Source organism: Ochotona curzoniae, unplaced genomic scaffold (assembly GCF_017591425.1).
Source record: "Ochotona curzoniae isolate NIBS_2020 unplaced genomic scaffold, NIBS_Ocur_1.0 patch119, whole genome shotgun sequence".
Taxonomy (NCBI): Eukaryota; Metazoa; Chordata; class Mammalia; order Lagomorpha; family Ochotonidae; genus Ochotona; species Ochotona curzoniae.
In genome coordinates this window covers 1-16,528 of record NW_024466661.1, presented here as the reverse complement: position 1 = coordinate 16,528, position 16,528 = coordinate 1, and the positions used below count along the sequence as shown (strand labels likewise).

Below are 16,528 nucleotides of genomic sequence, written 5' to 3'. Positions count from 1 at the left end.
ATTTGAATGAACAATTTTAATTAAAATTAACAGTTCAGATAAAGAACAGGACTATAATAGTGTTTAATATCAACTTCTGAGAATCACATTTATATTAAAGAAATGAAAGGGGTCAGCAGAAGCCTAAAAAGGTGCCACTTACATTATTGCACTTGGATGACATAGGCTAGTTCAGGTCGCATAATACTCAGGTCAGGCCAGGTCAAGAGCAGGAAGAGACAAACAGAGGGCACACCTCTGGGTGGTATTTATTCTGGATTCCATACTCTGCAGTGGCCTTGAAAATACTCAACATATTTGCAACATTCAACAAGATCTTCATAAAAAGGACTGCAGTGTTTCAACACAGTTTACCTCTACTTGGGCTTTGTTCTGATCACGTGCCCTCCAGGGGGTAAAGCTGTAACACCAAAGCCTCTCAGTGCCCAGGGTCCTTGGCAGGACAGAAAGGCAGTGAATCTGTAGTTCTCTCTGACTTTAAGAAACAGCTCCATGGTTGTCATTTACCCTTTCAAGCACTTTTGTTTTGGTTATTTAGAACATGAGAAAAAGTGACAGTGAATACGAATGATACTTAAGTAATTTGTGGGCAGCTACCAGAAAATAATTTTTTTTTAAAAAAACAATATTCCATTGCCACATTCACCAAGGTGGCAAAAGCTGCATGAATAAGAAAAAGGCTGTAAACGTATAGAAAAGATAGACGCCAGCTTCTAAACAAATTACAAAGTTGATTTCACTTTTACCCTTGAGTGTTACACAGAAAAAATGTAAACCTGTGGACCTAGTTACCAAAAAGCACTTCTCCGAAGCTCAGGGACCTTAAAGCTTCGCCTGAGAGAGCTTTATCTTCAAGTTTTCTCCAAGTTTATCCATGAACTCAAATGTGTTCAAGTAGTCAGAACGCTGCACGCTAGGAGGGAAAGAAACAGGACAGAAGAAAAATTGAGTTTATTTCTGACAGAGGACCAGGTGTAGGATAATCCTAGAAATGGTACATTAATATTCTATGTCCTGCTAGAAGAAGGCTAATGGGTATCAACAAGGGCCAAACCTGCACACAAAGACTATGGTTAAGGCTGCTGGAGAGGCTTGGGACACAGGCTCTGCGGGCAGCCCGCAGGGGGCAGCCATCTTCACACAGCTTTGAGGGTCACGCCACTGCCGGGTTTCAGTTCAGTCTCAAGTTGGTGAGACTAAAGTCATCCCACTTCTTCCTCATTCTTAAGCAAAACAAAAACCTATCTGTACAATTGTTCCACCTTTACCCACATTCCCACAAACCATTTCATGTTCTTTATAAAAAGCTTTGACACTCTTTATTTCTCATAATATATATGCACATTCCTTAAGATTTAAGAAAAATAAGACAGAGGACTTGCTGACCTAAACGCTGCCGATGGGTGCCTATGTAATAAGCCACAGAGGTGCTGTACTGAACACTGAACACTGTATTCTTGCTGGGCATTTAAGCTAAGAAACACTTCTAGGTTTCCTTTTCTGTGGTCTATACTGGCCTGAACTGAGATCTTTTGAGGACAGATGGGTTGGGACATAGCATCAGTGTTAAACTCCAACTCTGCTTTGAGAGAGCAGTTTCTGGTCAGTAGCTGATCCTGCAGTGACAACGGCTATCGTGGTCTTAGCAAATCCCTGGGCAGGATGCAGCTAGTGAAGTAAGCAGGTGCAATCAGTTATCACCAGTGCCGCTTACTTTTTTCATTTTTAAATAAAAGAGAATAAAGTAATCTCGGATGTCCATTTGTTTGTAGTTATCTATGATTTTGTTCTAAAATAAATAGAACCTTGGTATTCAAGGACTGTCAACAAGAGGTTAGCAAGCTGCAGTGTGGCCCAAGGGCTAATCTGTAGCCTGGTTTTGTACACAGAAGTCTGATTGGCATGGAGCCACACCCATTCACTGATTGCTTCCCTGCTACAACAGCAGAGGCAAAGTTCAGTAGTTACATAAAAAAAGTGTGTGAAAAAGCTCTGTGTCCCACTAAGCTGAAAATGTTCCTTATCCAATAATTTACCCATGTCTGCTGATCCCTACAATTCCAAATAGCACTGATGTTTTCAACCCGGTGACGCTACATGGCAATTTGACTTACTTCGGCAAACCTTTAATGCAAGCTGCCAGGTCCTTGGTCATGAAGCCAGCCTCAATGGTCTCAATACAGACTTCCTCTAAGGCATTTGCAAAGAAGCCGAGCTCTTTGTTGTTATCCAGCTTGGCTCTGTGGGCTAATCCTCTGGTCCAGGCAAAAATGGAAGCTAAGAGAGGGGAGAAATATCCTCAACACACACGAATTTCTATTATCCTGCATACAAGAATTCCCAAGTGTCTCACAGTCCCTCCAAACAGAACAGTTTTTTTGTGTGTGTACTTGATTGACTTTATTAGATGCTAATCATATGGACTGGAAGCTTTAGGATAGCTGGGAGCATTTTACCAAACAGAAATGTTAGGACAGCATATTTTCACGGTGTGACACTCACGCTGAACCTTAAGGTATTGACTGAGTTAGAAACCATCCCCATCTCTTCTCTAGTCTATTTCTGTCTCTTCTTTCCGAGTTGTAATCTCTTTTTACAAGGTGCTGTCCTTGACATCTTGTTGGAACGATCTACCCATGCGGCTGTTAAGCTCCTAGCCCTCCGTGACCTTCACCACACCCGGGGCAAAGAAAAAGATCGACTATCGATTTCTTCATAACATTTCATCTCCCACATAATAGGGAAGCACACATCATGTGTGATGACTTTGCACGCATGAACCGAGCAGCCACAGGGACCCATCTGAGTCCCTCTGGAGACCTCTGCTGGAGAAGCCAATGCAAGCAATGCAGAAGTGAGTGTCATCTTACCAATGGGGTTGGTGGATGTCTCCTGTCCCTTCTGGTACATGCGGTAGTGACGTGTTACAGTCCCATGGGCAGCCTCTGCTTCCACTGTCTTGCCATCTGGGCAAACCAGCACACTGGTCATCATGCCAAGGGAGCCATACCCTGTGAGTGGCAGAACATGCATGAGGTATGGGGTTCAACCGGATGAAGAGAGTATATGACTATCCTGGACAGATCCTGGGGACCATGAGCACAGGCAGTCATCTAACTCCACTCCCTTTCAGAAAGCAGGCTCCCTGCTTCAGACTCAGCAAACGCTGATTGTTTTCCTTAGGGAAAAGGATTCGGGGTCTGGTAGCCTATTCAGTCCTCGTTTTGTGATTTCAAAGCTATTTTGGCTCAGTTTTCTTACCATTAAAAAAATACCTAATTGGGCCCAGCGGCTTGGCCTAGTGGCTAAAGTCCTCGCCTTGCATGCACTGATATCCCATATGGGTGCCAGTTCATATCACAGCTGCTCCACTTCCCACCCAGTTCCCTGCTTGCAGCCTAAAGGCTTGGGATGCTACACCTACATGGGAGACCTGGAAGAAGCTCCCGGCTCCCGGCTTCGGATTGGCTCAGCTCCAGCCATTGCGGCCACTTGGGGAGTGAACCAGCGGACAGACCTTTTCTCTCTGTATCTCCTTCTCTCTGTATATCTGTCTTTCCAATAAAAGTAAATAAATCTTTTTAAAAGCACCTAATTTTCAGAGTTACTGTGGGATTGACTGAATGTACACAAATTCACGAAGATAATGCATTAGCATATTCCTTAAAATGGTTCTGGGCACACAGTAACAACTCAGCAGTTCACAGGCTGGGAGTGGGAGAGAAAGCAGGTAAAAGCAGGAAGAATCGGCTACAAGACTACCTCGCTTGCCTTTCCTTGCTTTCTTAATCCATTAGAAAATCTTCTCTTCTGTGGTATCCTATTACAATTGAGTTCTCCTTTTTGTTCACATTGTTGCATTTGGATTTTTTCAAGAACCCCTTTTCTCCATTTTTGCTACCTCCCAAGAATACCTGTAAGGGTTATAATAGAAACCTATCGCAGTCGGATATCTTTTTTGGAGATGAGAGTATGCAGAAAAATTTCCTTTTCTCTTATATTCTTTCAGTATAGTTAGAAATTTCTGGAAGAGGGACCGTCGCGATAGCCTAGTGGCTAAATCTTCATCTTGCCACTGCCAGGATCCCAAATGGGTGCTGTTTCATGTCCCGGCTGCTCCACTTCCCATCCAGCTTCCTGCTTATGGCCTGGGAGAACAGTTAAGGATGGCCCAAAGCCTTGGGACCCTGCACCTGAATGGGAGACCCAGAGGAAGTTCCTGGCTTCAGATTGGCTCAGCTCCAGCTGTTGCAGCCACTTTGAGAGTGAATCAGTGGGAGAAGAATGTCTCTCCTTCTCTGTGTAAATCTGCCTTTCCAATAAAAACATATAAATCTTCAAAACAAAACAAAACAAAGAAATTTCTACAAGGATTTGTAGTTTATTTCCTATTACCATATTGGTCTGAAGTTTTGTGAATACCCCAATTTGTTTTTTTTTAGTTGTATGTTTTTACCTTTTTTTTTTTAAGAGTTTATTTAAAAGGCAGAATTACAGAGCAAGAAAGAAACAGAGAAAGAAACTCCCACTTGCTGATTTACTCTGCCAGTGATTGCAAAGTATGGAGCTGGGCCAGGAGCTAGGCGCTTGCTGCAGGTCTCCCAAGTCAGTGCAGGGACCTTAACACTTGGGCCATGCTTCACTGCTCTCCCAGGCCAGAAGCTGGGAGCCGGATAGGACTCAGAGGGTTAACCTGCATGCCACGGCGCTGCCCCTCCGTATTTATTGATTAGAGACATCCAGGACCCTACCCAGGATGAACTTATCTATTAATATTAGGAGACATTATTTGGCAGCAATGTTAAACCTGAAGACACAAATGAAACATCTGTAGCTTACGCCGCTGGGGTAGGAACTAAACTACAGCACTGCTGCCGTTAACCTGTTCAGGTGCCTTCAAGTCACACTGGCTACAGGTGCTGGTAACATAGTCTTGGCTCCAGGCCTGCTAAGTCCTCTACTGTATACTATACTTCAGAACTTTCATTTCAAATTCCTTTGAACCTCCATAGCTTGATACTTATTTGAAATATTCTTCTAGATCCTCTCTTCTTTGTCATGAGGATACCTGAAATGATGGGATTATAATGGATCTTTTTCCAAAAAGTTAATTATTAGGAATAGTTTTCCTTATCCGCCATGCAGCCTTTACAAGGCTGCACCACCCCTTCCTCTATCGTACAAATAATCTGAGGACTTAGAAAAACAGAAGGGGAAATGAGGGGAAAGACAGTGTTGTGCAATGAATTTATCTGATGTCAAATTATCGCCTGCTGAGTTGGGGTCCACTTGTCCAAACTGATAAGAGATGCTTAACTTTAAGAGAGAGAAAAAAGTAGTGCCTCGTAGGGAGAGCAAACATAAAGTTAGCACAAACACTTGTCTGAGGACATTCCAGCTCCCCTTAAGTACTCTGGGTAACTGAAAGCGAGGGCCAAGGTCGTGAGGAAGTGGGCAGGGAAAGGAGAATTTCTGCTGCTCTGGCTTTCACTCCTGATATAAAGACCGCAGCATTTCTGTGAATAGCCCTGGACTCTTTGCTCAATGCCCTCATGCTGAATGTTAAGGAAAGCATTTGCTTCCCAGTGTTAGAATCTACTTCAAGGCTGGCAGAAAGAACATGCTTCAGACCTGCTGCCAGCCAGGAATGAGTTTTTGAACACACCTGCTGCCTTGCTCATGACACATGGTGCCCTGGGCGTGCACATTTTCACCAGAAGGAGCATGAGGGCAGGGAGAGGGAGGGCTGGCTACTGGTTGGAGGCTTGAAAATGTTAAGCAAGGAAAAGGCTGAGAGGAAAACTGTCATCATCCAAGGTTGAGGCGACAGTGTCAACCAAGTCCATCACTCCCGAGTCTGTGAGTCACTTTCCTGCTCTGAGGCTAGTTTGATTTAAAATTTGAGTGGAGGATTTGGGGGAGAAGAGAAAAAGGAGAGAGGAGCAGAGAAGAGAGTGACAGAGGGTGAGTATGCTCATCCGCCAGTTCACCCCCCAAATACTTGCAATCACTGGGGCTGCGCCAGCTCCGGCTGTGCCAGGAGCCAGAAATGCAACCCAAGTCTGCCATGTAGGTGGCAGGAACCCCATCTCTTGAGTCATCACTGAAGCCTTTCAGGGTCTGCTCCGGCAGGAACCAGGAGTCAGGAACAAGAGCTCAGACCTGAACCAGAGACTGTAATGCAGCACATGGGCATCTTCACTGCTAGGTTAAACGCCCACCCCGTGAGCTTGATTTTAGATGGACGATGGCACCTTGCAGTGATAACATAACACAGAGACACAAACTCCCTCTTTCCAAATGAAGAGTCACCATGCAAGGATGTAATGGCTTCAGACCAGGCCCCAATCTCCACTTGTTCCTCTGACACCCTTACCTTGGGCCACGGAGTCTGACTGCACATCACCATCATAATTTTTACAGGCCCAGATGAAGCCTCCTTCTGATTTCATTGCTTGGGCCACCATGTCATCAATAAGCCTATGTTCATACCAGATCTTCTGGGCTTCAAATTTAGCTTTGTACTGCCTAAGAAACAAGAGAAAAAAAAAAAAACAACCAAGAAGGAAGCTGGCTTTGTAGGAGGTATCATCCGCGTCTCCGACAGCAGGTGCAGGTTGGGGAAGGATACAGGACAAGAAAGCAGCAGACACATGGGCCTCTGGCAGAGGCAGGCTGAGATGTCAACCACTCTCCAGCTGTGAATCCCTTGCTCAGCCCAGCTGCAGCTGTGGCATCACCTGCCATGCAGGGAAGGTGTGAGAATCAAATCAGATGGTATTCCAACTGCTTCTTTACTTTCCTCAGTTTCAAATATTACAACTCAGATTACCGAGTATTTGTTTATTTTAAGATGTACTAAAGAGGAGGAAAGGGACCAGTCCATTGCTTAAGAGCATTGTGAAAACTACATACTAAGGACAGTTTCTGCGTGGGACATAACCAGGCAGTAGGAAGAGGCAACCTAAAAGGAATTTATCCATCTTCAAAATGAACACACGCTCACTTCATGTGTTGCGAATCGAAAGTTCGTATAAACTTAGACTGAAGTTCAAACGACTGCACTAAGTCAGTTTTAAATCATAACAGGCTTCAGAAACACAGGAAATGTTCCTAACTCAGGAAGTCATACAATTAAAAAATTAGAGCCTTCTATTACTAAGAGTATGTTTATTCAAATATTAAACAATCACAACATGAAAAAAACAATTACTTTGGGACCCGTATTTGAGAGCACATTTACTTTCATTTTATTTGAAAAGCAGAGTGACAAGAGACATGGGGAAATCACCCACTCACTGGCTCACTCCCCAAATGTCATTATCTTTTTTACTTGATTTGTTCCAGAATTGAAAGGGTAAGGGGGATGATGCAGTGTCTATCCCATTCATGTCAACTGACTTAAGAAAGGAAAAGGGAAAAAAGAACAGTTACTTACTTGTCATATATCTCCTGAAAGATATCCTTAAAACGCCCATCATATTTCTTCAGAATAGTGTTTTTGGTGCTAAGATACAAAGGCCAACCCTTAGACAGAGCCATCTGGAAGGAACTGTGTGCAAAATCCTCAATTGATTTATCCTGATTGTACATTCCCATGGCAACGCCACCACAATCTGCCAGGGAAAACCAATGAAAGGAAAACGGTAAATGCAGGACAGTTGTCACCAAGCTTATGTCATCTACATCATAGCCCCCAGCCTTCAGCAGGGTCAAGACTGTGTCTGCATGGAATATTTCACAAGTTCCCAAGGCACAAAATGGCAGGAAAGTCAGTTCTAGATAAAAACATTCTAGCTTGTTTAGCAGAGGAATAGAAATCAGACAAACATAGCCTTTAGGATCCTGAACACGCTGAAGTATGACATATGAGAAATGATTGCTCTGAACAAGAAAGGGCAAATAATTGTGAGATTATTTCTTACATGCTTTAACAATATTCAGTGTACATCTTAAATTTTATGAAAATATTCATAGTCACTAAGAAAAATTTGCAATTTAAAAACTGAATGAAAATAATTTCCTAGAGGATGTTGAGTGCTCCTGCTATAATTGGTAGAAAATGCGTACATGTTGGACTCTGTTGTTACTGAAACACAACTGAACCCTTGCCAAAGCCTAGGGTTAACTTGGCAGGAAAGGTGATTGTGAAAGGTATGGAAACCTGAAGAGTTGCATTTTATTAAGACGGCATTGTTTAGAAGAGGCAAGGAAAACAATTTTGAGAAGAGTTGAGATTTTTGTTTATGTAAGCACTCTCAACTTCAAGAGTCAAGAAGAGGGCTCATTAGATTTTTTCAGCAACTTTTGCATAGGGTTTGCCAAAACAGACCTTGGAAGCAGCAGGGACAGCACAGTAAAGAAAAGGCAAAAAGTAAATGTTCTACTTGCATAGTATAAAGAGAGGACAAGATTTCAGGAAATACACAATGCTTCCCAAATATAAAGCCTACTGAAGCAAAGGACAGGATTATATGGCAACTCATTTGGGTCTATTGATGTTTATACGATTGTGTGCAGACTCGTGCTCACATTTCCTGTCTATACGATTTCCTTGCCTTACCCTACGTACCTTTCCACAAGGGTGCCTAAGTCCTACGCACCTTTATCCATGCTGCAGGAAAGCATGGAGCCCAATATTTTATATTATATTTTGGATCCTGCAGAAATACTAGATTATAGTATTATCTTTAGGCAGTCATACAAACACCTTTAAAAAGATTATAATATTGTCTAAATGATGTGTAAAAACCAAAAGTTGTATCTTCGGATGACTCATACATACCTTCAAAGTTATGTACGAGGTAGGTCACCTTCTGGGATCCATCATTTGGTGTGTAGGTTATCTCTACCTTCCCAGGCCCAGGAACAACAAAATCAGTTGCTCTGTACTAACAGATGGGGAAAGAAGTATTAAAAAAAGAAAACTATCTAAGAATTATAAAGAATCACAAAATAGAGATAGAAGACACCTGGACAGACTAGACATTGTAGCTTAACCTTTTCTTTTAAAAGACGAAGCTGAACAGGTCCAGAGAATTCCAGAAGGTAGCTACTGGGAGACCATGTACATTAAACTCATACAGATTTCTAAAAAAATTAAAATGAAAAAACAAAAGGGGTTGTGAGTTTGACCTGACCCTCAAGGAGCCAGCTGGCTGACCCAGCGGCTAAGGTCCTTGCCTTGAATGTGCCGTGATCCCATGTGGGTGCCAGTTCTAATCCCAGCAGCTCCACTTCCCATCCAGCTCCCTGCTTCTGGCCTGGGAAAGCAGTTGAGGATGGCCCAAAGCCTTGGGACCCTGCACCCATGTGGGAGACCCAGAAGAGGCTCCTGGCTCTGGATTGGCTCAGCTCTGGCCATTGCTGTCACTTGGGGAGTGAATCATCAGACGGAAGATCTTCCTCTCTGTCTCTCCTCCTTTCTGTATATCTGACTTTCCAATTTAAAAAAACAAATTAAAAAAAAAAAAAGAGAGTGAAAATGAATACTGAATTACGCCAAAATGACTTACTTGATCCCCATAAGCATGGCGGCCTATGATGATGGGTTTCACCCATCCAGTCACAAGCCGGGGGATGTTTTTACAGATAATAGCTTCTCTGAAGACAGTGCCACCCAGAATATTTCGGATGGTGCCATTAGGCGACTTCCACATTTGTTTCAGCTTGAACTCTTCCACTCTCTTCTCATCGGGGGTGATGGTAGCACACTTGACGCCCACGTTGTACTTCTTTATAGCTTCTGCAGCATCCTTGGTGACCTGGTCATTGGTGGCATCACGGTTCTCTATACCCAAATCATAGCTTGGGAGGAGACAAAGTATAAACTCACTTTTCAGTTACACTGATGGGTTATAATCTATGACCAAGAAGTGGCATGCAGAGCTTGCCACACAGAAAACAAGGCACCAAACACACCTACACCTTCCAATTTTCAGTGTTAGCATGTCCTCAACACACAAACTGGCTGCTAATTAAAGAAGGAATTGAGAGAGGCCAGACAGCTGGACCATGATCCCCGAGTGGTAGTGAGAAGCTATCAGGAAGCTAACCTGGGACCCACTGACCTCTGCCCCTTTGCGTCCTGTTCTTTACCATACAGAGGCAGTAACAGCACTTCAGCAAACTTTTGCCCCAGTTTCCCTCCATATAATTAGCATATAAGTGTATGACTAGGCGCTACCTACTTATTCCTTAGTAAATATTGTACTTTAGAGGTTAAGGGGGTGGAAAGCTTAGAAGACTTATTTTGACACTGAAGGCGTGGGAAGAAGAGAGAGATAATTAATGCCAAAAATGCTAATGCCTTCTTCACTCATGCTCGTTAGTCATGAGATGAACCTTTCCCTAATTCTTGGGCAATCTGTTCTGGAGAGAAGCTAGTAGTTCACTGGGTAAAAATGCAGCCCATCAACTGTTGTGTATACACCAGAGTCTACACACCAACATCCAGATTACTACTGTCATTCGGTGCTACATGGGCACTGTCTGTCCATGGAGCACAGGAAATGACTGCAAAGTTTTAATTAAAGTACACGATGCTCTGTCCAAAGCAGGAAAAACAAGATAATGTCACAACTTATTTTGTTTTTCAGGGCTTTAAACAAGTCTGTTTTTCAGCCCTCAAAATCTGTTGAAGCAGTAAGTAACGTCTAGATTTGTTTAGTTTTTTGCCTTCCTTCCTTCCCGTAAGTATCCCAATTTGTGATACAATCATAGACACAGTAATCTTGGCTTATTTCTCAATAAAATGTGTTCCTGCTCCACCTTTGGGTAGTTTATATAGCTCTACCAAAGCCATGAACTCTTTATTTTCTTGCATAGGAAATGCTGAATATCTATAAATGCGTAATTCCAGCTTCAACAAGTAGCAACAATTTTCATGTTCCTTGGGACCATTTCTCATTAGAAGAATTTACTTACAAATTAGTGGGTTTTCTGCTTCTATTCTTAACATTTTCAAAAAAAAAAAAAAAGGAATAAAGGACCTGAACTACATAAAACAAAGCAACCACTGCACTGTCCTCAAAAAGAACCAATCGGTTATAACAGTAATTCTGGAACAACTTCAGTCTTGACCGACCCTTCCAAAATCTACTAGTTGGCAGCCACTGAACTCTATTCCTGCTAATGATCACTCCCTTCCAAAGTCCTGAGCTTCCACATTTAGGAGTCTCAAGCATCCTTGCTGTTACTGTACAGATCCCTGAAGAATTCCACAAGTTCAGTCACTGTCATGTAAATTCTAAAACAACAGAGTGTTTGTAAAATACTCCTTTCACCCACTTGGAGGATGCCTTTAGGCTTCATTTCCTATCATACACCTACTGAACTCCTGCAAGCGTCTACACTCTACTATGGTTATTAGACAGTATCAGCAGTTTAGGTTTAGAACAATTAAAAAGGGCGTCTAACCACATGATGCAAATGAAATGTCTACACCCATGCATATAACAGGTCCCCAGGACTCATGCTGAGGCAGAAGTTTAGGTTGGGACAAACTCACACAGCTACCAACTGTCTGGCTGTAAAAGTGTTGCTCAACTTTTTACTATGCCGGTCTTCAGTTGTTGTTTTTTTTTTCACCTTTCTAAAATCCCCTCAATTCAAATATGCAGAGAACAAGAGCAATTTTAGGAGCTCCATCAAGGGGAAAAAACGACGATGACATCAAGACTTTCATATCTGTCCCCAAATCTTTAGACACACAAAGGAGCACAGATGATCGCTATGCAGGAAGGTGTGTCTGATTAAATAACTGTGCGGGTTCTTTATGTGCTGCGTGTGAGAGCTTCAGAAAGGGACACTTCTAATTCAGTCATTCACTAGAGCGATCTGAGAGAAGTGAGCTTGAAAGGACAAAACTGTTCATTAATTCATTGTTAGACTTCTACTTTTTCCCTTTCTACAAACACTTTGTTATTCTTTACTACAGATATATTACAAAAAAAAAAAATCTAAGCAATGTAGTTGGCTAGAAAGCCCTCACAAATACTTGGTTCATCTTATAATTCTTGATTCTAAATAGTGGTCATTTAGTTTTTCTTTCCCCTCCTTTTTTTTTTTAAGAATTATTTATTTATTTGAAAGAGTTCCACGGAGATAGTAAGAGTCATCTAAATATATGTAGGCTAAATATAAAGCTTTGTTAACAAAATGTAGCTACATCTACGTAAAAAAAAAAAAAAAAGCTATCTGTACCTTGAAAAAACTTAAGTATGCCACCCAATTGCTAGCTAGATGGAGGGGTAATTACCTATGCAGATCCAGTTCCACATACGGATATATGAGTTTTTCTTTAATCAATTCCCAAATAATTCGTGTCATTTCATCTCCTTGCATCTCCACCACAGAACCGCCACGGATTTTTTTGGACATTTTGATGTCTATCAACGTAAAAAGAGAAAGATAAGATACATACACGCCTTATCATTTTATTTTGTTACAAAGTAGAAATGGCATGTAAACAGTGAGATGACTCCAACAGCAAAGCAGATATGTAAAAAGCACATGACAACCATCACAGACCCGTCAGGATGTGACTGCGCCTTCTCTTTACAGGGCATCGCGACTTGCTTCAACACTGATTTCTCAGCAAGCCCTTACAACAACTCTATCAATGCAAAATTTCCCATTTATTTTTCCTTAAAAGAAAAACAGCTTACCTAAGACCACCTCACTGGAGTATGGGGAAGCCTGACCCCATAGCATGTGGCCCACTAATCATGCCATCATTATTCTAAATTTGGTCTGCCTTTGGAGTGAGAGGGTTCCTACACCATCATGTGTATCTGAACATTTTCCATCTAACTCCTTGTTCCTGGGCCCCCAAGATGGGCAGCGTGATGAGTGCTAATATTTCCCCTCCCTGGAGAGGCTCTTTTGGTTTAACTACCTGTCAGCAAATTCACCTGGTTCTCATGACCTGTATTCAGAAACACATCAAGACTGAAAATGAGGAGCTCCTGGTGGAGCCACGCTTCTCTAGAGAACACACAGATTACAGATGTGGCGCTAAAAATCAAAGCGACTTGCCACGCAGAGACACCTGTACATGGCTGTAGCTACGCCACTGCCTAGGCCGCCAGCACATCCCTGCTTCCCTTCAAGGCACCCTAACTCCTACGCCATCCTTCTGGCTGTCACTGGCAAGGTAGGTAGGGAAGTGGCATTTTCTAAGTATACGCATCATTTTAAAAAGATGGGATGTAGGAGTGGCACACTCAAATCCACCTGATTCCCCGTATGTGGAAGGTGAGTGCAAAGGTGAGCTCTCTGGAAAACATGCAATGATAAGGATGCCATGTCCTTTGCTTGCTGATGAAGGAAGAGGACAAGGCCTGGGCCCATGGCACGCCTTCGCTCCTTCCCATCACTCCACAAGGGACCTCTCCAGCAGCACAACTGCACACAGCCTTCAGTCCCCTAATTAAAGGGGAGGACTGCACCAGGAGGGAAGAGGCTTGAAAGAAATTATCACTCAGTTCCTCTTGAAAAGTTGAGCTAAAGTAATTTGGTCCTTAGAATTAAAAATGAACTATCTAAGAATGGCACGATGGCCTAGTGGCTAAAGTCCTTGCCTACGTGCGCCAGGATCCCATATGGGCACCAGTTCACATCCCAGCGGCCCCACTTCCCATCTAGCTTCCTGCTTGTCACCTGGGAAAGCAGTCAACGATGGCCTAAAGCCCTGGGACCCTGCACCCCCACATGGAAGACGTGGAGGAGGCTCCTGGCTCCTGGCTTCAGATTGGCTCAGCTCTGGCTGTTGTGGCCACTTGGGCAGTGAACCAATGGATGGAAGATCTTTCTTTCTGTCTTTCCTTCTCTCTATAAATCTGACTTTACAAGAAAAGTAAATCTGAAAAAAAAAAGTGGACTATCTAGACAGTAACCTCGGGTGGTTTTGTTGTTGTTGTTGTTTTAAAGATGCATTTTATTTATTTGGAAGAGAGTTAGAGAGAGATTGTCTGTCCCCAGCTGGTTCACTGCCTAAATGGCTGCAGGGGTCCAAGCACTTGAGCCATCTTCCACTGCTTTCCCAGGCCCATTAGCAGGGAGCTGAATGGGAAGCAAGCGCCATATTGATAAGGTGGCAGCCTTACTCACTACTGACACAGCACTGGCCCCAAGCCTCAGCGTTTTATGAAAAGCCAGATTATGTTCCCAACCTTCAAGCTCATTTTCACTTCTCAAATTTGTAAATCTAGACTCCTGTTTACAATGTTTGGTGTCCAGGCTTCCTAGGGCACTACTGAGGGACATTCTGGAACTCGGGTAGAGCATAAGGAATCAGCAAACTGGTTTGAAAGAGTCAACTACTTCTCAGTAATTCCAACTCTACTTTACAGTACAGTTTCAAGTACTGTGGTCAAATTTAACCACACTGCTATACCTGTTTTAAGACAAACAACAACAACAAAAAAAACAGGCAGTGAATTTATCTGGGCCTGGATACCACATTTCCGTGGCCATGTTCCTGAACAGCTGTTGCGCAATAGTTATGACTTTGCTATTTTTCCTTCACGGTAAGTGCGGCTAACAGAGGATCAAGCAAGATATGCAAAAGTGACAGTGTGCTGTCAACTCATTCCTTCTCAGTGAAAGCAAGTGCATTCTCAGCCATAATTTCCCTGTATTTCACAACGCCTAACAAACCTTTCAGCTTTTTCTCACATCATTTATACACAAAGTTTACACAGTTTTAACTTAGAGCCTGACTGTAGGCTTCTGGAGTTGCTTGCCAGGGGCTGGCCTGGACTCACTTCTAGGCCCTTGCCCTTGTTCTCTGTCTCCTCCTCAAGTACAACCTCTGAAGAAATGACCATTCCAAGCTTAAGTCACCAATTCACTGAGTCTCAAAGCAGCTGAATTCCAGTCTCCTGGCATACTTGTGGAATTCTAGAAAATGCACGCCCGGAGTAATACAGAGTAGTTTAAAAAAAAAAAGAGCCATTCACCCTAGCCAATTGTATTTTCATCAATCTGAGGTTGGCAGGTTTTGGTTCCCCTTCCCTCTCCCTTTTTAAAAAGCTAAGTTCATGGGCTATAATAGTTCCTCGGCATATATAGTCTCCTGTAGAGAAGACTGGAGAAAAAAAGAAAGTTGCAACCTCAGAAAATATTCCAGACTCACCCTGATGCAGTGGCCAGGCCTGGCCCCAATCAACTATGCAGCAGGACCTCGGCTGGCCAGCGTTCAGCATGGGGTCAGGCCATCGTAGCCCCAGTTCAGAGATCCTAGCTGGAATCCTGGCTAGTCACTTCTAATCCGGTTTCCTGCTGCGGCACCCTGAGAGCTAACAGGGTGTGACAAGGCTCAAGTCTTGGGGAGTGGAGGGGCTGGGAGGGAGGACAGGGCCTCACACAGGGCTCCAATTCCTGGCATTGAGCCTGGCCAACCTTGGCTGAGGTGGCAATCAGGGGCGTGAATCAGCAGATGGAAGAGCTCTGGTTTTCTTACTTTCAAATTAAAAGACATTAAACAAATCAAATCACAACCTCATGGGGGGGTTAATTACTAAATCTCACCTTTGTGGTGGATCGGTGTCTAGTCACTGCAACTCCTCTGGCCCTTGCAGCCTTCTCTGGTCAGTTTCTCTCCCTAAAACAGAAGCCAAAGGAGATGGAAAGTTTCACTCTACAAACTCAAGAGCTGTTAGGCACGGCGGCCCCCAGCCGGGTCGGTCCGGTTTCCAGTACAGCGCCCAACCAGAGAGCGGGGGCAGAGGGCAGGGGGAGCCCTCCAGGCAGTTTGCAGGAGAGGTCAAGGGGCGCGGGCGCCTGGGCGTGCACGCCCCGCAGGGCGAGTCCCAAGGCGTGTCCCCGCCCTACTCCTTAGCGGATCTGGGCACTGCACGTCGGTCCTTCGCCCTCCGGCCTGCAGACCTCTCGGAGCGGGGTCAGGGCCCTCCTCCCAGGCCCCCACGCCCGGACCTCTGCACCTCAACCCCGGGAGCCCCAGAAGGCTCCCCCTCCCCCAGCGGCGGCGGCTGGCCAGGCGGGCGCGTCCACCGGCTTCACCGCAGGCGTCCTCGCCTTGCACTCTTTCTTTTGCAAACAACGCTCTCTCGCCCAGCCAGCCTGACTGGGTCCTCTCTGCACCCCGCGCGGGGCTCGGCTTTCCGACGTGCGGGCAGGTCTGGCGTTGCACTTGTTACTGCCCGCAACGCCGCCCGCCGTCCACTCGCTCCCTCAGGCCAGCCACACGTCCAGCACACCCCTTCCCCACGCACAGCCCTCGGGTGGGCTCCCTTCGCTGCATCCGGGCCTCGCGGCTAGCTTCCTTCCTTCTCCCTCCTCCTCCTCATTCCAGCTTCCAGGGGAACCACAGCCTCGCCCAACAGCCGCCCCGCAGCGCCTCTCAGGTTACCTGCCCGGGAAGGGACGCTGACCAGCCACCGGCAGCCGCAGCCACACGCACCGGCAGCCGCAGCCACACGCACCGGCAGCCGCAGCCTCTGAGGAACCGAGCCGCCTCAGCGTCCGACGCCGCCGCCGCACCAACCCGGGACCAGAGGGCGCG

At 44.7% G+C, this 16,528-nt stretch overlaps 1 protein-coding gene across 1 annotated transcript; it reads right to left on the bottom strand.

Annotated features, from left to right (window-relative positions):
• On the bottom strand, positions 1-16,479 carry LOC121166305 (isocitrate dehydrogenase [NADP] cytoplasmic). Its single transcript, XM_040995442.1, has 10 exons — positions 16,376-16,479; positions 15,535-15,607; positions 12,260-12,397; positions 9,516-9,807; positions 8,786-8,891; positions 7,439-7,616; positions 6,377-6,528; positions 2,871-3,011; positions 2,115-2,277; positions 1-913 (listed from the first exon to the last, which is right to left on the bottom strand). Exons 3-10 carry the CDS (start codon positions 12,379-12,381, stop codon positions 823-825), a joined length of 1,245 nt encoding a protein of 414 aa, XP_040851376.1. The 5' UTR covers positions 12,382-12,397; positions 15,535-15,607; positions 16,376-16,479; the 3' UTR covers positions 1-822.
• Positions 16,480-16,528: the final 49 nt, after the last annotated feature.

What these genes read in the sequence shown, in the direction of transcription:
- LOC121166305 (XM_040995442.1), bottom strand. Translation starts at nt 12,381, where the DNA reads ATGTCCAAAAAAATCCGTGGCGGTTCTGTGGTGGAGATGCAAGGAGAT. An exon ending in TTTCAGGAGATATATGACAA is followed by an intron (nt 6,529 to 7,438) that starts GTAAGTAACTGT and finishes CTTGTTTCTTAG; the next exon opens with GCAGTACAAAGCTAAATTTG. An exon ending in TGCATTAAAGGTTTGCCGAA is followed by an intron (nt 914 to 2,114) that starts GTAAGTCAAATT and finishes TTTCCCTCCTAG; the next exon opens with CGTGCAGCGTTCTGACTACT.